This window comes from Cyprinodon variegatus, unplaced genomic scaffold (genome assembly GCF_000732505.1).
Source record: "Cyprinodon variegatus isolate N-32 unplaced genomic scaffold, C_variegatus-1.0 Scaffold352, whole genome shotgun sequence".
Lineage (NCBI taxonomy): Eukaryota > Metazoa > Chordata > Actinopteri > Cyprinodontiformes > Cyprinodontidae > Cyprinodon > Cyprinodon variegatus.
This window is the reverse complement of record NW_015150805.1, coordinates 757,824-784,632: the sequence shown is the minus strand read 5'-3', so window position 1 is coordinate 784,632 and position 26,809 is coordinate 757,824. Positions and strand designations below refer to the sequence as shown.

The 26,809-nt window shown below is 37.6% G+C and overlaps 1 protein-coding gene across 2 annotated transcripts in view; it reads left to right on the top strand.

The window, feature by feature from the left end:
- Positions 1-24,674, top strand: part of LOC107091792 (SRC kinase signaling inhibitor 1-like) — a 77,484-nt gene extending 52,810 nt beyond the window's left edge. The window contains exons 13-23 of one of the 2 annotated variants that reach the window (XM_015385947.1): positions 5,444-5,619; positions 6,448-6,578; positions 6,887-7,034; positions 7,570-7,876; positions 8,918-9,179; positions 9,289-9,428; positions 9,576-9,728; positions 10,163-10,288; positions 11,382-12,209; positions 14,809-14,943; positions 21,513-24,674. In XM_015385947.1, the coding sequence (XP_015241433.1) occupies positions 5,444-5,619; positions 6,448-6,578; positions 6,887-7,034; positions 7,570-7,876; positions 8,918-9,179; positions 9,289-9,428; positions 9,576-9,728; positions 10,163-10,288; positions 11,382-12,209; positions 14,809-14,943; positions 21,513-21,521 (2,415 nt within the window). In that variant the 3' untranslated portion in view covers positions 21,522-24,674. The remainder of the gene's footprint in view (positions 1-5,443; positions 5,620-6,447; positions 6,579-6,886; positions 7,035-7,569; positions 7,877-8,917; positions 9,180-9,288; positions 9,429-9,575; positions 9,729-10,162; positions 10,289-11,381; positions 12,210-14,808; positions 14,944-21,512) is intronic. The other variant, XM_015385948.1, reaches the window with a different exon arrangement.
- The last annotated feature ends 2,135 nt before the right edge of the window (positions 24,675-26,809 follow it).

The window sequence follows — 26,809 nt, the reverse complement described above, 5'->3', positions numbered from 1 at the left end:
TTTTAATGATACAACTGCAAATATGTAGTTAAACACCTGAGAAATCAAAATAAAAATTTGGTACATTAGCCTTTGTTTGCATTTCCAGAGGTCAAACATGTCTAGTTTTTCACCAGGTTCGCACACACTACATGAGAGATTTTGGCCCATTCCTCCACAAAGATCTTCTCTAAATCAATCAGGTTTCTGGGCTGTCGCTGAGAAACGTTGAGTTTGAGCTCCCTCCAAAGATTTTCTATTGGGTTTAGGTCTGGTGACTGGCTTGGCCACGCCAGAACCTTGATATGCTTCTACTAGAACCACTCCTTGGTTATCCTGGCTGTGTGCTTCAGGTTATTGTCATGTTGGAAGACAAAGCCTCGACCCATCTTCAATGCTCTAACTGAAGGAAGGTGATCGTTCCCCAAAATCTAATGTTGTGTAACTAATGTAGTGTAATTACAAATACCACTCTCAGAGAGAGCAGCCATGAAAAATTAACTTGATTGTAGGACAGATGTTTTATTTGCAGAGGACAGCGACGGTTCAGTAAATACAAAACCAGAACCGTAATATAAAGACTATAGATTATTGGATATATATTCATGTGCAGCAAAAGTTAAAAACTGATGGGAAGGCTGCTGCAAGCTGCTTGAGTTGGTTTAAGCTTAACTTTTCATTCTTGTTCTTTAGCATTTAGAATCCTTGTTAGTTTGTTGTTCAAAGAAATTGCAGCTGACATTTGTAAACACAGCTCTTGGCATCTGCTGGCTGACGACATGTTACCGTTATTGGAACCAACAGCTGTGTGTACTCTGCTGTCTCTCTTTGGATAGATGAATCTATTCCACATATCTTTTTATGGACTACATTTCATTTACATAAGCACTGCTTTTTCTTGCATGCCCTGTAATCCTTGGGGATTAGAGAAGAAAAAAATCTCTTTTGTCACCTTCTTGAAAAATCAAATAAGCACAATCTAAAGCTCAAGGCTTAAATCATACAATCTTAAGTAAAAGACCTAACAGTGTTTTTCAAGGGCTGTGGAAGCTATATTAGTTTAAATTTAATGAATCAGGTTTAAAAGGCAAAGAATTTTTTTTTTGTTATAACTAATAATCTTTCAAAGTGACACAGAGTCATATTCAGTTTTGTGCACATTTCAAAGCACTACCAGTGTACATTTTAAAATTTCATCAGCTACAGTACGCACCTCTCCTAAGACAGTATTCTGATGATTGTGCACTATTTGCAGTCTGCTGAAAGGTTCTCATTAACAACTTTCCAGTGAGGAAGAGGCCTGTGAAAGAGTATGCTCTAAAGATTATACACAGAAATTGGCAAAGCATTTTTGGCAAAGCAAATTTACATCCTAACCAGAACAAGTGCAGGACTCAAACATTCATTGCAGTGTAAATTGCTAAATTGCTCCAGAATAGCCCAAAGGTGCACAATGACCTCACACTCAATGGATGTAGAATTTGATGTGTAGCCAAACAGAAATGTAAAACACAACTCACCTTCATATCATGGTGTAGCAAGTAGAGCCTCTGCTCACGCTTTCTGCACTTCTTTAACTGTCTTTACCTTTGAATTTTTTTTTCTGTTTAAAATTGGTCCCAAACTATTGCCATTGCTTTTTTCACATCATGTTTGCTCTGAGGTTATATTTGATCTTGATAAGTTTTGAGAGTTTCTGCCATCAGAATTTTACCTGAATTTATTCAGTTTGTGCATGGTGCATGGCTTTTCTGTTGCTTTATTTTGTGGAAATTGGCTCTCAATGTGATTTGCTAGAGAACCAAAGCCATAGAAAGGTTTTTTTTGTTTTTTTTTAACTTTAAGAGTGATAATTGCCAATTACTGTATTGCGATTGTTCTTTAATTTGTTTGAATCGCAGCACGATTTGTTACAGTTAAGATCTGTTAGCCCACTTAATGCTGAAAACTATTTTCAGCGTAAGGTGGGCTAACAGATCTTACTGTATGCAGAAAACTATTTAAGGAATTTTTCTGGGAACCTTCAAGCCAGCCAGTAAATATGGCCAAGGTGTGGCTGGTAAAATTAAAATAAAGTGATGTAGTTAGTTAATTTAGATTTCACATAGAATAAACTACTCTTTCCTAAGAGCCAAGCTGTTTTGGGATTTATTTTTTCTCTTCATAAATTCTATAATTAATCTGCATTTTGTATTTAATCAGGATATCTTGTCTTTTATTACAATGTTTTCATTATCTGTAACATTTCCTCATGATAAAAACAAAAATATAATAATATATCTCAATCACACTGTAATCCAGATGTTTCAACCATTTAAACATTTTAAATTTTGTTAATAGCATCTGAAAATAAAGGCAGAATTAAAATGCAGTTAGAGAGAGCCTGGGAAAAATGCAAGGACATTTAGTCCCTCTCTCAAAACCTAAACACACGGCTTTTGAGGAAAAATACAGATTTTTTTCAAAGGTTACAATCTTTTTTTTTTTTTTTTTTTTCTCTTAATAAGACAGGATTCAGGAAAAAAAAAATCATTTCAACAGTCAAACATGATGATGCTAATGAAATACTCTATGGCCATTTTGCATATAGACCATGACTTGCTAAATTCTTTTCTTTTAAAAACTGTAAAAGACAGAAACCACTAAGCATCATTTTGTGACCTTAAGATCAAAAACACCTCATCACCTTATCAAAGTCTACATTTAAATCCGATTATTATAATGTGGCGTGGCCTTAAACAAGCTGTTCGGTCAAGTAAAGCCTCTAATGTGGCTTTGTTAAAAGAAGCCTTTGAAGATAAGTGGACCAGAAATTCTCCACAGTGATTTTAAAAAGACTCAATGCCAGGTATTTTAAAGTTTGAATGCCTGTAGTTGCCAGCTAGGGTGGTAAAACCGGTTATTTCTCTGATATAACTATTTCCTTGAGGGTTGGAAAGATAAAAAAGGAAACAGGAAGCCTAATCATGGGATATTGTTTTCCTTGGAAAAAATACATTTTAATGTATTTTATTTGTTTAGGGTTTTTTTTATTTTCAGTCTAAGATCATGCTCCTATAATAGGGTTCTTACCATGGCTTTTGTACCCATTTTATCAGAGCACCAATGGCTATGCTGTTGCCGCAGTATGCAGGCGAGATTGTGCTTTTTTAAATAAGCACTTCAATACTGCATTTATTGTAAATAACACATGTGAGTAGATGTTCTACATTGCACATTGGAATATTTTATATGGCTGTGGTAACAGTGCCACAGTAACTGAAATATTGCAGCTAAGTTTGCATATTTGAGGGATACAGGTAGATGGGTTATATTGGTATCTTTGCAGAGGAAATGGGAATTAAAATAGGGAGAAGGGCAGTGAGAGAATAAAAGTGTTACGGAGGTGTTATTCATTTAACCATGATCACAAGAGTTTTTTAAAAACTTGTTAAGCAGCCAAACCATCACAGACCATCACAGTAGGGATGCTTGCATATTGGAAAGTTTATTGTTTTGTTACGTATCTGCCCAAGTACATCCTCTGCACCAGGGTTACCATCGTTGCCCTAGGCTCCGGCCTTCTGCGTTAATGTTGAATGAGGCATATGAATTATCCATAGAGTCAAAGAAAAGGATGCGCAGTTCAAATTTAGAAATGAGGCAGCACACTGCAAGAACAAAAACATAAATGCATATTAAATATTTTTACTAAACAATTTACCTGAATCCAGCTGCAGTAGACAGGAGTGGGGAATACAGTGTTATTCTGCATGTTAGTGATGCTGTTGTCTTGCTCGAACAGAAGGCTGATAAATTATTAATTTTTCAAGACATAGCAGGTGATTTCAGCCCAGGGTGTCGGGTTACGTGGAGTTGTCCTGCAGTATGTTGCATTCAAAACACTGACAGGGAGCTTAGTTCATGCTCTATTGATTCTGTCATCTGTATCCTTTATTTTTTTCAGAGGTTCCTTACACTAAGTTAGCAAGCTCTATAAGCATTAATATCTTATGCATATTAAAAAGTCAAACATAGAGACACAGTAATTTGAAAAAGTAAGTGGGATAATCTTGAAAGTAAACAAATGTAATACTTTATAAGGCTGTAAATGACTATTCCTCCTATTACTGGTGATGCCCTCTGCTGCTAGACAATTTATAACTTTATGTGCAACAAAATCCCTTGCTCTGTGAGGCTTCAGAAGTTGTCTAAGACAATTAAAGAACAAACAAACTAATGAAGACAGAGGAACACAGCAGACAGATCACAGATAAAGCTGTGGAGGAATTTAAAGCTCAAGTGTTAAACAATATCCTAAATATCCATCCATTCTTTATCTGACACGCTTAATTCCAAGCAGGGTCGCGAGGGGTGCCATTTTCAGCTGTCTACAGGCGAGAGGCGGGGTCGCCTCTGGACGGGTCGCCAGTCCAACGCAGATATCCTAAATATATTTATTTATTTTTATTTACTAATTCATAAATTCTGAACATTCATATAGTATCATGAAAACACATGTCACCCACTTTACAAAGTTAATTTAATTGAATCATATAGAGACATTGGATAAAAGTTCTCTATCTCAGGAAACCCAGCAAATTGCATTGAGTCACTGTTGAGTCAGATAGCTCATAGCTCAGGAGGAAGACTCTGTTTTCGGAAAAAATTTTCATCAATAAATCTGACCTTTGTAGAACATGGAAAAGAACATGGCAAAAAAAAAATCCAGAAAGATTGATGAGACAAAACAAACAATGTGGCCTAAATAGAAAGTAGTACATGACACTAAAAACAATTGCTGCACATTATCCTGAAAGCACCACCCTCACATTGAAACATGGAGGTGGCAGCATTGGACTGTGGGATGACTGTTTTCCAGTTCCACACATCATCTATGTCTATACACAATGGAAAATGAATCAGCAATAGATACCTCTGTTGCTCTTGCTGCTCTGCTTTCAAAAATGAAATCATTAATTAAGACAAACAGATGCAATAGTAGTAGCTAAACATACGCCCTCTTCCACTTCCATGTAGATTTTTGTTGGCTCGGCAGCTCTTACTATACATTTGTTTCTGCTGTATGTCCTGCCTTGAAGCATCATACTGTAATGCGATTAGCCAACCCACTTTGGAGTCATGTTAAATAGTTAAAACAAGTGTGGGATAAGAAGCATTCTTGTGTGTTTCAGAATGCACAAATACTGTGAGAATTCAGCTTGCAGGCAAGGTCACTTAGAGACACAAGAAAGCAAGTTATTTAGGATTTTTCAGTATTAAACTTTTAAAAAAGGAAAAATAAAAGGATGCTCTCTATCATATCATCTAATATCTCCTTATAATACAATACATTTTTTATTTTTACGTCAAAATTATTGCAGAGGCTTTGGATACTTCTAGAAGGTGTTGTGCCACAGACCTGAAGGGTTGTAAGGATTACCTGTGCTCCTATTAAGTTGATTTTGAATGTTTGTGTGTGCAGATGGAAAACCAGGATTCAGTGCGAACTCTGCTGAAACGGACCGAGGCCGAGCTGAACGTGCGCGTCGCGGACGCCCTGAGGAAGCAGGAGGATCCTTTGCAGAGACAGCGCCTACTAGTGGAGGAGGAAAGACTCAAGTACCTCAATGAAGAAGAACTCATCATCCAGCAGCTTCAGTCAGTCACAGTATTTTTGAAGCTATAAAATGAAACAGCTTTCTGTCTAAATCCAATAACTACAGATACATATTGTTTTTTATGTTGAAATGATGTTTGTTTGCATGTTTTTTGAGGGCAGAAGTTAGTTTCTCTGCATTTACAAGGTATGTTAGAGGAATTAAAGGTTTTTGTTCTTCAGCTCAATGATTCATATAGTGACTCAGTGATAAGAGGAAATTTAACTGTAATTAAGTATGGCAATGAGCAAGATGCTTATTAAGATCTGAGACACATGGCTGTCCAGTAACTAATTAAAGTGCCTGCAAAGATGAGAACAGAGAGCTACCTTGAGATTTAATCATCAGATACTGCAACTTGCCTCAGTTTCATATGTGGAAATGTTAAGCTCCTTATTCTTAACATATTCCTGAATAATTGGTTGAACTCTTTGAGATCTTTGCAAATCAATGCTTGTTTTTCTTCCACACAAAATGCAGCCTCCTACGTTCTTTCAATAACTACTCTTCAATGTAAGAATTGCTCTTTGGCTCTTTCATTTCATGTAATCAGCATTCTAATTTTATACCAGCGTAAAGTTTGTCTTTCAGATTTTAAGAGTAATACAATAAAACATGCTTTTTTTGTTTAAAATGAAAAATGAAAGACAAATGGAACCGTAAAGAAACACAGAAAAGTAAAAAGTACAGTTTTGGCCATCCAGTGCGGCTGTTAATCAGCAGCAGTATAACTAGAACTAATAAAAGAGGAGAAGGGTATCGATTTGAATAAAACTTGTTAATAAAAGAAGTAACCCTGATGTTTAGCCTTCTGTTTGTTTCATCTCAGCGATCTGGAGAAATCAGTGGAGGAGATCCAGAAGGAATCGTCTGTCAACCACAAGCTGGTGACGGTGCAGGAGCTGGAGGAGAAGGCTGCAGTTCTAAGAAAGCTGGGAGAAACACTCACCGAGCTGAAAAGTGAGTCATGCTGGCACATCCCTCCGTCTGCAACACACAACACACAAAACACTGGTTTTGTATAGTAGACAGTTTATTTTCCACTAATTACTCACTGAGAGGCTGATTATCTTTTAGTCACCCGCAGCTAGTCCGCAGTATTTAATCACTCTCACATCGCTCGTTGTCTGAATGAACTTACTGACCATTAGCAGTAGCTCAAAAAATGCTCCATTTAATTAACACAAAAGACTTTCAGCATCCTTAGGAGGTGGTTGGTTGATAAAAGCATGGCTGCTTTGTGTCCCACCTCTTCTTTTCTCCTGCAGATCAATTCCCGAGCCTGCAGAGCAAGATGCGGGTGGTGCTGCGGGTGGAGGTCGAAGCTGTGAAATTCCTTAAAGAAGAGCCACACAGACTTGATGCCCTGTTAAAACGCTGCAAGTCTATAACCGACACCCTCGCCACGATGCGCAAGTATGGACACCAGCACATTTGGGGGCTTTAGACTCACGCTCGATGGAAGAGCAGCTTATCCAGTGATGTTAAAAAGTGCTTTCCCTCTCTTTTAGGTTTCTATAGGTTGACATTCAAGTATTTTAAAGACACTTTTATCAGATATTGACATTTCTTTAATATTTTAAACCAGAATAAATATTTGAGAAGTCAAGTACTTTTCATGTCACCAAATGCAGATAGGGATGTTTTAAATGGGTTCCACTGATATTCATTTGTTTTGAAGCAGTATTGCTCCAAACACTGAAAGGAGAAAAAAAAAACACATCCACTAATCACAACGTCAACCTGATAATTTATTTAAAGCTATTTTCAGTCACATAAATATGCTTTGTGATTTAGTGTGTAGTGAAACTGGAGACATCCTTATCAGGTTTAGTCCTAAAAAGCTTCATTATAGTCTTAATTATTCGGTTTTAATCTTTGTCCCTCTCAAAATTAGACGAGCGTTTCATAAACTTGGCCGATTAGTTTTTTTTCTTCTTTGTTTTTCCAGGCAAGCAAATGATGGGGTTTGGAAAAAGCAGGACAACTTTTCAAATCCCTCAGCAAAGCACAATGATGACTTGCAAAAGTTTTCAGGCTTTGACATCCCCAGCAGCCCTCCGTTAACCATCAATGATATTGGAGGAGGTAACAGCCTGTCTAACTGGAGTCCGCACTCCAGCCTCAGCCGTGGTCTCGGAAACCCGTCCGGTTCTCACAAGGACAATCATCCTCCTATTCCCCACAAAGGCAAAGCCCTTGAGGAACTGGAGCGCCGTGCTGCCGCTGACAAAGCTTTGTCAATGGAAGTCCGACTAGTAAGACTAATTTTTATTTAAAAAAAGAAATGCTTTAACCTACCTACCCCCACTATACTAGTAGTGCTACAATTAAGCTAATATACCCTAATAATTTAGATACAGAGACTACTATGCATATGGGGTCATAATAATACTCAACAACACAAAAGACAGCAACAGCTGAATTTAACTTTCCAATAAATAAATAAATACATACATATCTGCACCTTAAAGCAAGGATAACATTCCAGGAGGGTAAAAAGCACCCACATCTCAAACTTCCTCATAAAAATAGGTTGATTAGGATATACCAAAGCCTTGAGTTGTTAGGGGTTCATTTGAATCCAAATATGTACTTTTCATGTTGTTAAAGAGAAATTTTGCTGCATTATGAGGTTAAGGAGAAAAATAAAAGACATGCTGTGACCCTTAGATCTTGGCATGTTATTTTCCTGTAGTTAAGGGCATCTAAGCATAGTTGCAACTAAACCCTTGGTGGATCATCTCACATTAATTAGTGGGACATCACAAATATTTAGGAATTTGATTCTTTTAGAGTAGACTACACACACCAAGATATGCTGTGTGCCAGGTTAAAATGTTGTACAGCATTGCACAGAAAATACCCCTTATGCTGCAGATGATAATACTGATCATTTTGGACTAAAGCTAATCATTTTGAGCATTTTTTGGGTATTTTTTTTTAAGTGACATGTTTAAAAAAAAAAAGAAACATTTTGGTTGAACAGCTATAAGTATAAATTATGGTATTTATAAAGCAGGTTTAGTTGTTATGTTGGTTGCAAAATTGTCATGCTTATATTTATTTGCAATTTGAGTGGAAAATCAATGATTCTGCTAAAAAAACCTACAAAAAAAACCCTGAAAAATAACTCTTTGGCAAATACCAAGTGTGCAGTAGCTGCAGAGTTGTCTTCACACTGAAATGAGCTTTACCCAATTCCCTGGAATCCAGAAAGACTTGGAGAACTGATTGCCATCTGGCAGTCCTAATCTGATGTGACACGGCCATACTGGTTGCTATCCTTCACTTTGCAGGCAGCAGAGCGGGACTGGGAGGAAAAGCGTGCCAGTCTTACACAGTACAGTGCTCAGGACATCAACCGCCTGCTGGAGGAGACCCAAGCTGAACTGATGAAGGCTATTCCAGACCTGGACTTTGCTGCCAAGCAGATCAAGCCCTCCTCCAACACCCCATCGGCCCAGATCCCTCAGAGTGGGGCGACAACAACGGAGCACCGCTCTAGCAAGCCACAAAACAAGCTTTCAGCTAAAGAGGGGGGGTCCAGGCGTGGCTCTGGTAAGTCAGGAAGTCATCATCTTTGGTCACATTTAAACCATTCTGACCCATTTTTGTAAAACTTTCAGCATCTTGTTTTGTTTCTTTTATTTTTTTAATATTTCCCCAGATGAGCTGACAGTACCACGGTATCGCACAGAAAAACCCTCCAAGTCTCCTCCCCCTCCTCCACCTAGACGTAGTTTCCCTTCGTCTCCAGGTGTGACTTCTCGCAGTGGAGAGCCCTTAATTCCTGGAAAAAGCATAAAGGTGCCAAACGATCTACAAATCAGCAGAATCGTTCCTCAAAATGTTCTGCAAATTCATGAAAACTGGTGGTTTGTTGAATGTTTTGGGTGAACAAACCCTTTCCAGACATGTGGCTTTAGATCATGTTTAATCATTTTGTTTTCATAGAAATCCGAATCCGAAGAGAATGACACCCAAAAGCCACACACGAAACTGAGGAGGACCATGTCTGAAAACCCTCGTCCTGCATCTACACCCCCCACGCTAGCCTCCGGAGAGAAGGAGCAAGGAGAGGAGGAAAAAATTGCTGCTGAACTTGAGGTAAATGAAACATGGACTGCACATCAATTGAGTTACATTATGATGGTAATAATGTTGGCCGACTGATGGCAAAAACTGCACTTTATAGTTATAGATGTTCCTTCCACAATGCGTCAGTGGATTCCAAGAGCACATACACACTCAAAGGGCGATACGCTCATCATCATTACCACATGTTCAAGCAGCAGGTGCCATATGCCCCCCTTGCCCCTGGCACCAAGAAAGCCCAAAGATCGCATAATGCTCAGTCGCACACAACATAACCCAGAACTAACAGGTCGACAGATGGACCCTGAGAGCTCCATGTTCTGTGTTTAAGATGGCCTGCCAGAAAATATGAAGCAACAAACTCTCAATAATAACTGAATTGGATTTGTCAGTGGCTGTTGTTTTGTTTCCTTGACATTTGCTTAACCTTCGTTTTGCCTCCCCAGCTGTTTGAAAGAGCCCCAGTCAGGCTCTCTCGCCCCACTTCGCTTTTTCTCCCTGCTAGCCCACACATCAGGAAAATCCCTTCCCCCTCCAGGCTACACCTGTCGCCTCCTGAGGCCTCTTCTGAGGTAACACTCTGGCTGACCAGGAGCAGTCTGGATTGTTCCCTTACGTCTCTTTTACTTCTTAACTACCTTCACTGTAACTACTTCTCTGTTTTTGACCGCATGGACTTTCAAAATGCTTGATTTAAGCCTCATGGCTACACAACTGCTGCCGACCTCTTTTTGAAATTTATTTACTTGCAGATTGTATTATAGGTACAAAAAAGATGGAAACATTTTGCAAAGGCATTCTTTCCATTAGAGGGATAACTTATTATTATGCATGACTGTTCACTAATGGTATTTACCAGGTTGTCCCATAGTTTATCTTAAGAAATCACATATTTGTGTTACAAAATAATACTGTATAACACCCAAACTAAGGTTAGTGGGCCTCATGCAAGAACGTGTTTTGCAAGAACAAATTTGTTCGTAAGAGGGATTTAGAGAGGACCTTAAAGAACTTTAAATGATGATAGGAGAGGCTGTTCAAAAAGTAGAAGAGAATGATTTCTTTATCTGTGCATCCAGCACAGATAGACAACATTTTGGTGCTTCCAGTTAGTGTAGAACCAGTATTTTTTTTAAACAGGCACTTAAATAAAATAAAATGTATATTTTGATTGCATTTTTCAATTTGTATGCATAGCAAATACGATAAAAGAGATTATTTTATTCATTTCTCACACGTCTTCAGCATAGGTGCCGCTAAGTTCAGGGGGAGTTCTAAGCAGCTGAATGGGCTTTATATACATGACTTTCAAACACTTTGTGTAAGAAAGTTGGGAAGAAAGTTGAACATGTAATTATACACAGAGGGATGGAGTCAAAGTTTTCTGTTTACAGCAACTTTCTATATTTGTTATGATTGGATTTAGAGCAAACAAGCTTATTCTGTGTTTTACCTGTTTTTCCATGCATGTGATTTTTTTTTTATAATAAGGTCTCAAACCTAATCAGACATGTATGCTCCTAATCTATAAATACATACATGTGCATAAAAATGTGCCTTTTCTTCATAACTTTCCCGTTTGTAAAGTTTGGATTACAGTTTTGCTAGAAGTTTAACTAGTTCATGTGTCTATATTTATGCAGAAAGTGCTTTTTTTATTTATAGGGAAGGAACTTTTCTGCGATCCCCCACATCCTGTTGACAGAGTGTTTGCCAGACTCACTCACTGCTGCAGAAAATCCTGTCAGAGATTTAGCAAATTACCCTGCACAAAATAATCCAACGCACAATTCCAGGGATCAACATATGGTCCAGAAAAAAGATATTTTAAGGGGAACGCCTACAGAAAGAAGTAAACCTGGTTCCCAACAGGACCAAGATATATACCTGCTTCTCACAGACATGGAGATGAGACGGGTGTTACCTCACGAAGCTCAGGAACTAAAGAATATAGTACATAAAACTCTGAATATCTCAGCGCAGATTGAAGAGGTTTCTGTAGCAGAGCTGGATGAACGGCCTGTTCTAATGCATTTCAGAAAGGGAAATAGTCTTAAAGACACATACAGACTGCTGTATTCCCTTCTGGAGTCATCCAATCCAACCCCCCAAAGGAGATTAAGATCCTCCCATCAATCCCTACAGCAGCCCCCTTTCATGGAGGCTCTAAGGAGAGGGATTGAGACAGGGGAGGATGTGCTAACATTTCAACATGCAGATGAAGTTAGGATGGAGCCCAGTAATTGGGATTTATCCAGTCAAAGGAGAATCACCCAGGAGCTCCGACTGAGCACCTACCAAAGACTGGACAGTTTGGAGGAGACCATCCGAGAGCTGGAGAACACTGTAATAGAGATCAGTGGTCACTCTATGACAGAAGGGCTCTACACAGAGACAGAGGTGGCCCTCATGAGCGTTCCAGCCCAGCGGACTGGGAGTCTGAAGTCGGAGACCAAGAGGCCACCGGTTCCACCCAAACCGGCATCAATTCAGGTTCAATATTTGTTGCTGCTGCTGTATTAATCTCCCGCTCCTCAAGTAGCTTGCTCTATTTTTCCTTCTTCTCTGCAGATGAAAACTGGAACTTCCCTTTCAAGCCTCTGATGTCTGCTCCCTGAGCGATTCTACATCCAATTTATATAAGATCAAATGCATATACAGGCGACAGACAACAGACTCCTTATCTTTTTCTATATTCTGTGCTTCAATCTGGAGCTGCTCTCCTTCTGAGCCCAGTCTCAGTGATTATTTTCCTACCAATCTATTCCGACAGTCGCTCATTCCATCTCCTGTTAAATATATGCAAAGATAATGGCTAAACTATGTTATTTCTAAGATTTTTTTCAAATATATTTTTTGCTTATCAGCTCTCCATGAAATTAGCTTCCTCAGCCTCCAGGAAAACAGTTAACAATACCATCGTTTGAATTTTTAACCAACCTTTAGGGTATATTTAACATTTTACTAAATGCATTATTAAAGCATTCTACTACATGTGCAATAAGATTGTTTTGTACTGTTACTTAGGGTTTTTCTTACTAGGGTTGTTTAATATTGTTATTGTGGAGAGGAGTCAGACTGTTGGCGATGTAACAATCTACAGTACTTCAGATATAATGAGAAGCCCCTTTTCATCTCACCTTCAGTTGACCGCAAAGCAACAAAAGCTTAGCAATTAGCAAAATGTTTAAAGCATTCCTAATCAACTGTCTTCTTGTCGCGATGACATGACAGTTTGCGTAGTATTGACTCTGGCCTGGAATGCATCCTCCCACTGTAATACTTGACAGTCGCTGTCATAGTGAGTTTCAGCCCTCTGATGTGGAGCCATGGAGCGTTCCTGTGGGAATGGCTGAGGATTACAGAGTCTTCACACATTATTTCATCACTCCAGCTTCAATCACCATCATTTCAACCGACCCTTCTTCCTACTATGGTCCAAAATGTGCTGCAAACTAAATTCAGACAAGAAGTCTCTTTTCTTGTCCAATTGTGGTTCACAGTCCCCCCAAAAACGACAGGGCTTTACCAAACAGATGGAAGATTTACTGGGTTTTTACATTAAACAATAAGATTAAGAATACAATTATCTGCTTTTTAGTATCTTGATAATCTAGAGTCTTCATACCTCTTGATCCATTTTTTTATGTCAGAACAAAAACAAGAATATAGGCTTAGATAAATAAAGTGAAAGGAATGTATGAATGTTTTTAACATTTCTACAAATTGGAACTTGAAAGGTGTGTCATGCATTTGTATTCCTCCTGTCTTTGGTACTGATATGCTTATATAAAATCCTTAAATAAAAACTGCTCTCCATTTCATTGCTGATTTGTAAAGGCCCGAGACGTTTAAGAACATTATCACAGGTTGGGGATAAGTCAAGGTACATAAAGCAGGGGTAAAACAAGGTACTCTTCACAGAAGCAACAGAAATTCAATTCAATTCAATTCAGTTTATTTATATAGCGCCAAATTCACAACACAAGTCATCTCAAGGCACTTTACAGTTCAACCAGATCATACAGTCAAAATCAGAAATGATCATACAGTCAGAAATGTTGATTTGTGGTCTAAACACATAATGGTGTCAAGAAAAACAAACTCTTTCTATGTCACTATGGTTGCACAATTTCCAGAATAAAACATGGTGGTAAAAGCATCATAATGTGGAGCTGCTTTTTTCCAAACCAAAAAAGAAAATTAACTGACATGGACTGACTAAGCTCAGAAAATAAATCTGATCAAATATGCATTTAATCAGATTTGCCAGCTTTATTTATTTTGCAGAAAGAGTACGTTACATTTTAATTATCCTGATTTGCAAAGCTTGCAGACACACTCCATCAGGATTTGTTGCTCGCCTTCCACAGAAAGATTTTATGAAAGGTTTCATAAGCAGGGAGCTGAAAATAAATGGATGCCACACTTTTCAGATTCATATTTTTACGATATATTTGGAACATAATTTTCCTTCTAATTCAAAAGGAATTTGAATTAGAAGTTCGTCAACTTCATGGAAGTCCACCTCAGTTCTAATTCAAAATGAATTAGAAGAATTAATCTGTTTTGCTGGGTTAGCAGTCGGCGGTTTTACAGTCAGGGTAATTTAAAAAGTTCAAGGTATTTGGTAGGCACTTTAATCTTTTTTTGGTTGACTTTGTGTGCAGAAGAACCACAGCTTGATGGAAATGTAGCTGAATGTGTATTTCCCTTTGTTTTTATTAGAGGCGGTGGATTGAGTAGCTCAGTGGGAAAGGTCATTAAGCACAGTGGTTTGGGGCTCTTGCTGTGAAGCTATATCACATAGTGTCTTTTTTAGTGCAACACCTCATTCTCTGTGGAAAGAGGGTGAATTTTAGTCAGGTTTACACTTTTACTTTTATACCAGGTATCTTCTTATATCTATAAAAAAAATCTTTGCATTCTTTTTAGACTGGCTTGTATTGTTTAGTCCACCTTTTATTATGTAAATCCTTATTTGTGGTAGAAGTTGAAGATACTCCAGAGGGAAAGTGAGCTGTAGATTGAGGGGCTCCATATTTAATCTATTCTCTGTTCTATTTTTTCCTCTCTGTTGTTTTTCTCTCAGGGAGGGAATAATCCCAGCATAGGAAAAGTTCATTCCTCAGCTGCCTCAAAACTGAAGCATCTGCAGCAGAACAGCACAGAGAAGACTAAAAGTGGCAAGAAGGAGGATTTACAGAAGGCACAGAGCCTCCAACAGGTAACAGTTTACAATTAGCTCTGATAAGAGTAAACAATGTTTGATCTGTCAAAGTCATCATCTGAGCTTCATCATAACAGCCTACAAGCATTTATTATATAGATTACTTTTAAACTAAAAATTAGAATTAAAAGCCTTTTAAAGACAAATTTAAGGATGTTGGTATTAACTAGAACTTCTCTACACAAGTTAATAAAGTCTTTTAAAGTTTTATTTTAAATAATTTGGGCATATATTTCTGAAAACCATTGCTTAATTCACCTTACAGGATTAAATATATCTTTGCCTAGTTTCTTAATAATCATTTCATCATCTCTACTTAACTATTGCATATCGTCTTGGCATCCTTCGCCCTATAGAGGATATTACTTTATATGATAGTTTTTATGGGGATTAGATGATTTAAAAGCCACTTTTTGGTGAAATTGAATAAATGTTCAAGACTGCTGTATTGCCGATTATCTGACAGAGTTGCTGGATAAAATACATTATTATTTACATATTGGGAAATATATATATAAATATATATATATTCAAATTTGTCTGACTTTTTAATCAAAACCCGTCGAATAGTTCTTATTATTAACAACAGAAACAGATTTTCAACCGAAACCCCAAAGAAAACACATATTATGAAAGTTGTACATTGTTTAACACATCAGTGAAACACATAAAGTATCATTAAAAAAAGGATTTTCCTGCTAGCAGATTTCTTTAATTTCCAAATGATGCTTTCATTTTTTTCTGGGGAAAATCCATCAAAAGCAGCCCAGCCTTGTGTGAAAAATAAGTAATGAACTCCTAACTAATAATTGGCTGTCACCCTAAGTGGCATCGAGTTGCTATAAATGGCAATAAGTCATATGCATCTTTGTGGATACATTTGGGTGACTGTTACTTAATCCATTCTAATTAGGGGTAATTTCAACCATAAGCAGACTGTTTTAGGGCAAGTAAATGCAAGCACAGAAACTGCTAGCTAGACATTTTGCTTACAGAGCAATAAAGAGCAGAGTTTATGGTTCTATGGATTGGGGCAGGTCATCCAGGTGTTGATGCAGCAAGGCAGCCCCAGACCATGACACTACCACTTGTCTACAGGTGTAATGTTCTCTTTCTGAAATTCGGTGTTAGTTTATGTGCAGATCTAGTTCCAAAGAGTTCTGCTTTTCCTTAGTTTATTGAGAATCATAAAGCGGTTTTGGTAAATGTGGTCCCGGGGTCGGAACCGTCCCATATATGTTCTGCTAGTCCAGGTCCAGACTTTCTATTGTTGTTCAGTCATGAACTTTGATCTTAACTGCGAAAAAAGCAGGTCTACAATGTCTCAGACGTTGTTCTGAAATATTTACCGGCTTTCTGGATTATTATTATTAAGGACAATTTTATCGGCCTATTAAGGTAGATCCAGGGTAGTTTGTAAGTCTTCTCTCTAATAAAATCATATCCAAACTGCATTTTGAATTTACATGTTTAAATTTATTTCTATTAATGTTGTATTTAGGGATAAAAATTTGATTAATTGTGTATAATTTATTATTGAAATAATCGTCAACTAATTCAGTAATCATCAATCATTAACTGGAGTATAGATTCTAAACCCAATTACAGCAGTATTTATAACAAAATTGTGAAAGAATATATCAATATTTTGCATTTAAGATTAAAAAAAAACTTTTCTCCTCTCACAATAAGCTCTATCCAGAACTCCTCAAGTCAAAAAGTTTTACTTTCCCCTGGTTTTATTCTGTATATAATCTTCTTTAAGAAACCTTTGGCTAGCTGATTATTAATCGAATAACTGAAAAAAAATTGTCCGCTTTATTACCAAAATAATCGATAGTTGCAGCCTTAGGTGTTTTATGACATAAAAGTTTTAAATAGGACCAAAATTAAAAAAGGAAACTATAATTGCAATTCTAGTACAGTCCAAAATCTGTCCTCAAGGGTGGTGTCCTACAGGTTATCAATGTTTTTCAGCTTTAGCACAGCTGATTCAGTGATTGCAGTTCAGAAGATCCCTGGTTATCAGCTGTCAGTGGAAATCAACTAGTGTTGCGCCAATGCCATTTTTTGGCCCCGATACCAGATACCTGGCTGTGCAGTATTGGCCGATACCGATACCATACCAATACCATCTGTTTGAAATTGAAGTGTATGTGTATATATGAAGAACTGCATATTACTTGGATCTAAAATAATTGCCGTCATGGCTTTTTCAAGCTGCTGCCTACCTTTGAGAAGCGGGAAAAAGATTAATACAAAGTGAATCCAGTAGAACTTTTTATTGCCTTCCTGGAATGGGTGACAATAGTTGAATAAACTTTTGGCTCTCAAAATGTTATGGATACCCTATTTGTCGGCATCGCCGATACCGATACCACTATCTTAGTGCATCGTGCCCGGCCCGATACTGGTATTGGTATCGTTGCAACACTAAAACCACCTGTGCAGGAAAAGCTGTAAAATCTGCAGCATGGCGGCCTTCAAAGACCGATTTTGGACATGCCGGTTCTACTAAAACATGACTTAGTACTTTATGGTGAAGCCAGTGTTTTTAGGTGCCGCAAAAACACTGTTTAACCAGTTTTGTTCACTTTTCTAGAGAGATTTGGACCCTCAGATCCGAACCTGCTATTTTATTACACACTTCTAGATATTCCTTCGTTTTTTTGGCTGTATTTTCTTGGACGTTGTTGTGATGGAATGCCATTCGTCAGAATTAATGCTGAGAGAAGAAGGTGCTTCCTAGTACTTTAAAAGTAGTTGACCACATATTGTCTTTATATAAAGAATAATTTTTTTTTCTCTCCTTCAAAGAACTTTTATTCAGCAACTTTCTCTAAGTCATTTAGATGTTTTGGGAAACATATTAGACCAAGAACGCTATTTGGCAAAGAAATTCAAGATTTTAATAAAGTTTGTTCTGATCTAGTGTCTTTTCTTTGTCAACTGGTCCCCTTTGGTTGAAGAAAATAAAACACATCCTTTACTCAAAGACACAAACATTTTATGTACTTATTTAGTAAGTTTCATAATCTGCCTTTCAACTTTAGCCAAATAACTAAAGACATTTTCTACAGTGCCACAGTTTCTACCATTGCTGGGCTGCTATGAAGGGGTGAAAACAATAAGAGTAGAAGAGGATTTTTTATACCCTTATAAAGCTGTTAATATTAATATGTTCCCCATACGTTGCTCAATAGTTGGCCCTACAGGGTTTTTCTTTTTTGTATTTAACTTGTTAGCATTTAAAGAGGTGATGTAAAGTAAAAGGCTGAACATAAGGATGCTAGATGGTCTCCAGAGGCAAGGAAATTAAACTGCTGAAGCATGTCGGTCGAGCAAAGCCAGGAGAAGATTCTTGCCAATGCACAGGGGCAAGAAAAGCTTAATGTCGATGTAATTTGAAAAATAACAGAAGCAGTGAAGTGCACCTAAACCTTCATAACCTAGAGCACTTTCAGACTCATAGTAAGTTTTTTAGATTGCAGAGAAATGAGCGTGTTTGGCCGAGAAAGAGAGGGAGAGATTTGGGAGATGGCAAAGTAATGAGGCTTTGGTCTCCTCAGACTGAGGGAAGATTGGGAAGAACCGCTGTGGTGCCATTATAACCGCCACTCCAGTCCCTGGCAATCACAGATGATTTAATATGAAGAGGGCATCTCACTTTATGTCATTAAATCTTTTTACGTTTTTCCCCCTTTATGTCACTTTTCCCCTTTCTCTGCTTACTGTACTCTGCAATTTATCCATGTCTCCTTTTTTTCCCCTTTTCACCACCCTTTGTTGGTTTTGTTCATTCCCTGAAATTTGAAGGCTGAGTAGATGCTTACAATGGTCAAATGAAAGGGAAATTAATCCCATTATTTCAGAATGACTCTGACGCTGCACAGTCTATTTTGTGCACAAACTGTTCAAAACAGCTATTCCTCCGGGTGTGTGAAAGCAATATCCTCAGAGGGCTTCAGACCCTCAAACAGTCAGAGGCGAAGAAATGGAGCTGCAGCAGTTTACATACAAGTAGGCAAGAAATACATTTTCAATAATAAAAGAAATAAGGAGAAAATTGATTTAAACCAGGGAACGAAAAAAAATACACTGTGACGGACTATTAATTGCTGATTTTTTTTTGTACTGAAACACAAAGCAGTCTGAGGATAAAGTAAGGATTGTTGCATTAAGGGAGCACAAAGCTTTGTTGAGGAAAATGATGCACCATATTTATTAAAGTACTGCAGCTGTATGAGGCTGTATTTTCATTTAAACCTGAATGATTTTCTTCTTCACTTTTTTCCTCTCTGTAGAGCAACCCTCTGAGGTAAATCTGTCTATCAAAATTTTAACTCAATAAAAAAAACATCTGTGCATGGACGAGTTGATTACTAGGAGCTGATGAAATGACGCACTACATGGTAAATGTCAAACTGGATTTCTATGGCAACAGGTTTTATTAAGCTTAGCTTGATTTCTTTATTTATCTATGATAGAATGCAAAATATGAGAAAAAAAGACAAAAAGTTATTTTAATTTTTAAAGGGTATCATTTTGCAGTAGTTCAAAATTTGCATTTTAAATGTTGTTTTACAGTTAAAATTACATATCAGTACCAACTAAAACAATTTCTAGTTGTATTACCTACAACAAATATGCTAAAATGTTTAAAAGCACCCTTTCTAATGGTTCCCAACACCGATTTGAAAAAAGCCTTTAAAATTACTGCTGTTGCATATATTGGTGTATAACAATTTTATCTAACGTAAGGAATGTGAACTATTTTTGTTTTTCAAATTCACTCTTTTTAAAATTATCTGAGCTTTTAAGGATCATCAGTTAGTAGTCCATCCCTCCCTGCTTCCCTGGGATTTAATGCATGTGATGGAACACAAAGTACTCCTAAAAATGAAACTTAGTTAAATAAAGAAGATGGGAAAGTTGGTAAAAAAAAAAAAAAAAAAGGGTTTTCAGAGCTTTTTATTAGAGAACTCCAAATATGTCGTTGGGAACACTAACAAAAACATTTTGAACCATGGGCTTAAAACAGTTTTGGCTAACATTTTGAATACACCTGTCCATATCCGACATAAAGCAAAGGATGAATATGTGCTGATACACCCTGTGCTCTCTATATATGTTGGAGGACCTGTGATGCTGTGGGCCGGAAAACTGCATTCAAGGTTTTATAAACACTTAAAAATCCGGGACATTGAAATAAAAACCATGAAAGTCTACCTAAGAAAAATTAAAATAGATACTCAGTACATGATTTGCATAATGATGCAAAACGGCCAGATCTGTGTCGGCCATCTTAGTCCCCTGAACTAAATCCTTTCAGAAAGCTTTCAGCGTAAACTTCATAGGAGAGGGAATAACAGGATACTCAGGACTCTAGATTATCTAGAAATAATTTGCAAATAGGAAAGATCTCTATGTTCTGAAGTAAATGATTCCGCAAGAACCAAATTTCTCTTAATTTTTTTCCCCTAACTGAATAAACACACTAAAATAATGGGAGAGTTTTAAGGTGGGATTATTTATCTAGAAAAAATAAGTTATTTTAAAAGGTTTAACATCCCAGGATGCGCCATTAACTGAAGCTATTTTCCCTTTTAAGCTCCTTATATTTTTACTAAGGCATTTCAGACATGAGGACCAACCAAAGCTCCTTTTTCTCCATGTTAGCTTTTCCACAAATGAAGGGATCAATGCAAAGATCACTGTCATATGTTAAACCTTTCAAGTCTCCATTTGCAGCACTAAATCAGGTCAGCTGTAGGTGACGAGAAGAGGTGGAGATAGTGGTGTTATATTATTCTTGGGTGTGAAGCTGTCAGTGTGTATATAGTAGGGAAAACTCATAGACCAGAATAACAGTATGAGTCAGGTTTGAGAAGAGTGTTCCTAGCAGACTGTACTGGAGTAAATGCAAACCTTTCAGCTATATATATTTCACACAACAAAAGTTTTTACATTTTCTTTCCCTTTGCTCTTTTCAAAAATGCCAAAACTTTCCTGACTAAACTTACTTTTTGTGTCCCAGTATATGTGTTCTGAAGAGTGTTTGTCTTGCTCCTACAGCATGCAAAGGGTGTCTGTCACATACATTCACATCAGAGCCTGAGAAACAGTCATCTTGAAAATGTTATTTCCCACAAGTTTCATTCTGTTGAAACAGTGCCATCTACTGGCTGAGTCTTCCATTATTAAAAGAAATAAAGGTGTGGCTCTGTATGTTCATCTTAGTATGTTGTTTTTTTTTTCAACGAATGAACATCATAAAAAAAATGTTATAGTAATAGTAGTCAACAGTGTAATATTCTGTCTGTCACTGTTGCACCTTATCAGTGGGATCAGTGGTTCTGTCATCATGTACAGATGCTAGCCTCTGTATTGGCTTTCATCACACATGCTGATATCAACCTAAATAACAATCTCCTGTGTTTGTCTCCTGTTCTCACTCCCCCTCCCCTCCACTGTATGTTTTCTTCTGATACTCCATCAATCCCCCTGTGTGAACCTGTGCTGCCCCTCACCTCCTGACTGGCATGTCTGCTGCACCTATAACCCAGCAGCAGTGAGCGACCCGTCCCCGCCCAGCCTCTTCAGCTTCCTCCACCTCCTGTTCACGTGACTAAAGAGATACACACTTGTCTGCCCGCTTTACTTAACCAGCTCCTTTGACATCATTAGTCTTCAATCCAAAATGATGCTTCTAGATGTGTGAATGTTTGTTTTTTTGTGCAAGCAAGCTTGCACAGGTGTGTTTGAATATGCCGACGGGATGATGCTGCAGGTAGCACTGCAGCCACAAACCATCTTAGGGATTTTCTTTACACCTTTTTCAATTTTTCATAATTTCAACCCCCTGAAAACCTCATCTCTTTGCGCTCCTCCTCCACCCCTTTCTGTCTTTTTGTCCCTGCTCTACTCCAAGGCCTTGGGGATCAACAAGGGAACCGCCGAACCATACCTGTCTGGACTGAAAGCAAGTATTTTTTTAGGCCGGATGCCTTCTGCAGCCTTTGCACCCGGCTTGAGAATGTCCCCCCACGAGGGGACCGCACCCTCCCTGACAGTCTCCTCCAGCCAAGCAAAAGCCCTACTGGCAAGCCTGTCAGCCTCTGGCCTGTGCACTGAAGCCCTGCTCCTGTCCTCCGCTCTGCGTCAACGCCGCCTTCTCCGGGAGCAGAAAGGATCATCCTCTCTTCCCAATAGCTTGTCCTCCACACCCACATCCTCCTCTTCCCCCACAACCCCTACTCCATCCCTGTCTCCCTCCTCTCCCACACCGCTTGGTAACTTTACTTTCTCCTCTATGGTTGTCAAACCCACCAGAGGAAGATCTGACAGCCCCCAACTGCTCAGCAGCCGTAAGGATGGTGACAACTCCTAATGGAGGGAGGAGGACATGGACAAATACAAATCCAAAATTATCTTTATATAGAAAAAAATCTTTTTTTCGAGATATTTTCTTTCAGGATTTCTTATATCCACTTTTTTTTCTCACTGATGTAGAAAGCAACAGACTCTGAGTTCATCATAATTTCTCTCAGTTTTCTTCTTGGACAAGTGTCCTTCTCTCGTCTGGTTCCACGGTCTCCCACACAGTCCCACTGCCAGATTCCCAAACAGAATGCACACAAACATGCCAAGCCTCCCTTTTCCACCAGCTGTCTGCTACAAGGTTAGTGTGGTCGAACACGTTCTCATTTCATGGGCTGTTTGTGGTATCGTTTTCATATCTAGACTGTGGTTATGAAAATAGAGTTGCAATAATAGCCGAGTGAGTCGGATAGTTCTATATGTTTAGGATGATGTTGCTCTTTCTTACCTGCCTAATCTGATAGAAAAGCTCTTCTCAGAAAATATTTACAAAAGCCAGATGAGATGAATGTGGTTTTGAGCTGTTTGTGCAAAAAGGACACTCTTTTCTTTTTTGCATCAGCCACATTTTTAAACTTCCAATCGGTGCTATATTTTCCCTTCATTTGTGCACAATAAGAGTTTACATGATTGTTCATCCCCTTTGCACATTACTCTGGGTTCTAATTTAATGTTGCATTTTAAACCTTGGTATGCATCTCTGTAAATGAAAACATTGCATCTGGTATTGCATTTATGGCATCTTTAAAGTGAAGGAAACAAGAATATTGCAGCATTATTCATGAAAGCACACTGCATTAAGCAGCCATGACACTAAGAAACTGCAAAATTACACTAAAAGAAAGAAAATTAGAAAAGGAGGTTGTGTATAACCCATGTGGATTTACTGTATGAGTGTTGTGACTTGTTGTTTATGACAATCAGGGTGTTTTCACCGTAGCATCTCGCAGGTCGCTCTGACATCCAAAACCCATCCCAAAGACTCAAGCACGCACCTGTAAAGCTAAGCTGTACAGCACTGACATAATGTGTGTGTTTTTTATTTTATTTTATCTTTTAAATCCTATACGACCAGATATGTTATGATGCACCTGGGGTTGAAATGGACCACAGTGACCGGAATATTTCACCCATAAAAATCATATTAATGTTCCTTTAAAAAGCGCCCAGATTTTATCATAGTTTATATGTTTTCATTAACTCTAGTGAAAAATGTATATGTATTAAAAATAACTTTTCAATAGCACAGGTTTATATATCATATATTCCCCCTTATGAGGGAATCAGGGCATCATAAATATGTAGAGAAAGCACAGTTTCCCCCCTGAAAACAAAATAACAAGATACCCCTTAAATAACTTAATTATAGGTTAGGAGGCAGTGCAATTTTCAAATATAAAAAAATCGTGCAATGACAGAAAAGAAAAATGGAAATTTTCAACCTAGAACTAGAGGTGAACTGTAAGTAAACAAGTATATTGAAATAAGCTAGAATGATACTGTAAGATAATTAATTCAGTCATTCAGTTAAAGTAGAGAAACGCATAAAAAAGGATACACATTTACACAGTGTGAAAAAAAATCTATTATTTCTGTTAATTTTGGCTTACAATGGTTGAAAAAAAAAACAACAAAAATGTTTCTTTTTTCTTTAAAGATGTTTATGTTATGGTCATTTTATAATCCTGCAGTCATGGGAAAAACTGCTGACACAAAATATGGCTGTTCAGAGAGTGACATTATTATGCACACAGTACTAATGGAAAATTGATTGGAAGGAAAACCTGCTTTAAAACAAGTGTAGAGGCGAAAATGATTTATGAGCTATAGAGATATTCACAAGACATATCTGGGATGAGTTAATCAAATCCAGATCCTCTTATCTGAGCCAAGGAGAACAATTGACCTGGCTGTTTTTTTTTGTGGTCCTAAGCTCTCTTTGTGTAAGTTGGTTCAGTGTGTAGTTGTCCAGTCCCAATCATCTGCTGTAGCAGAACATTTATGTGTGCACTGAGTTATTTATTTTTTTGTTTTGTTTAATTAGCTGTAAGCAATACACCAAGATTAACAGAATTATACATTTGAAATATATTACACACTTTTCTTACCTTCCAAATTTACGTGAAATTACTAAACCATATTCACTTTTTCATGATATTATACATTGAGATGGGCCTGTTGGGCATTTGCACACTGATGTCAGACATTTAAATCATGCTAACTGAAGGAAAGAGTCCTGATTGTAATTGGTTTGTCACAGTCTTACAGAAAACTGTTTACTTGGTGCAGTCATTAATCCATCATAACATTAAATAAAGATTCAACATGTGAAATGTTTGCAAAAAAAACATATTAGTTCAACTAATGGTTACTCTGGCAACATATCGAATGCCAACAAGCTATTTTAAACTCAATCTAAGATTCTTTAATATTTGTAATTTCAACAATTATATTTACTTATTTTGCTCTGGCTCAACATTTTTAAAAATGTCACCTAATGAACTGGATTGACTTTGATGAGCACAAAACTAGATGCGACATGTTATTCAGAAGCCCTGGTGTTTTTTTTGACAAATGTTTATTTACATTATATCACAGGGGTACAGTTTTTATTTGTAGATCCTTGATAATGGACCGTTCTGGGGATGCATGCCCTCTATGTTTGCCTGGAAGCTGCCTCATATGCTCACAAGGTTAAACGGAAAGTTACACTTCCCTGCTGTTCTCCAGAATGACTCAAAGTAACTGATTCTTTTTGGCTGTGAGATTAACACATGTGCAAAGAGAGTAGGAGATGTAAGGAGCAAGGATTAGTTTGAAGGCTAGTTTAATAAGGCCAGCTTTGACTCGCCCCATCTCCATTGAGAGTGCTGGTGTGAAAGAATGAGTCTGACAGTTGGAGACAGTAATCTGCTGCTTTTTCCCCTTTGGTTTCACTTTGCCTTCTCTTTGTATGTGCGGTCTGTTAAAGTCATTTAACTTGAGGTTAAGTTTACTTTTGTTGGGATTTAGCTCTGTACATGTGCAATGTGTATTTGGCATGCCCACTCTCCTACCAACGTATTCCTCTTTGCCTTTATCTTACTAATGCCTCTACGTCTTCAAGGACCTGCTAAGGTTTTTCCTGGTGCCTGAATGATCTTTTCATTAAGTATTATATCAGCAGCACTGACAGAATAGCACTGTTAACCACAAAAGGGATCGAGAAAATGTCCTGTTTTTTTTGTTGTTGTTTCATTTTTATTTATATTTTAAGAAAAGAATCACTTGAAGCACAGAGTTTCAGAATACAGACTAAAAAGCCCCTAAAGTCTTGACAGTGCAAATCTGCAAACTCACAGCCCCATACTTAATGCATTTTGGTCTGCAAGGCAGATTTAAGCTCTGGGTTAAAAACTGAGTCAAATGAAAGGAAAACCCTTAAAGCTGTAACTTTTCGAGGTAAATTTGCTGTTTTTGCATTTGGTGAGCAGCCAGAAGGAAGTAAATGGTAGTTTAGCCCAAGCAGAATCGGAGAACCATGTTAAAATGTCTCCTGGACTTTTTTTTTTCTTAAATGGAAGTGTTAGTGGGCTGCAGTTCCAACACGCTTGGGGGGGCGGGGCTTCAAGCATGTTGAGCACTCTGGCAATCATAAAACCCCATGCACACTTGAAACTAAACATAGGAGAAATATACATATTTAAATATATCTAAGTGAGATGTTGTGTATGATATAATTGTGAAAAAAATGTGAATATATATATAAATATTTAGGTCTAGATTAAGTTCGATACTGTAAATTGTCCTCATCTCCTCTGATTTATATATTAGTGACCATTTTGTACAGATTTTTCTTTTTTAATTCATCCAGAGAGATATTACATTTCACACTGAGATTATTTATTCACATGCAGAGCATTTTTATATATTGTTTAAAATATATGTGTAGATAACTGTTAGGCTCTGTAATATACTTTGAAGTTGATTTTGAAATTGTAAAAGTTTCTTTTATGAACAATGAGTTAAACTTTATGTAATTATGAGGATTTCAAAAGCTTTTCCCTGAAAATGCTCGTCCAGCTTGTCTGCACCTTTGCCTCCTAATGTTAACGTGTAGGAGGCTGGACCAGTGCCTGTTAGTAGGGGCTTATTTTGCTACTATCATTTCATTTAGGTGTGGGTCACTTTTCATGTGTTTTTCTTTTTTCCTCACCTTATTCTGCCATTCTGTGTTTATGATCTACATAAATGGTATTAGCGACACTGGAGATGGTCAGAAACACAGAAAATGTAGTACTTACTGTGACATGAGTCCAAAGGCTTCACAAACAGGCCTTGCTTTGATTAAAGGGAGTTATATGGCTTTATTTATATATTTTTTCCTGGTTTTATTTGTTTGCATGTGACTTGAGATGGCAGGAATGTGGATAAAAAAGGTTCAGAAACTGTAAGTGTAGATCTTGTTGCTTATATTGCTTCAGTTTGTGGCTTTAAGTAGCAT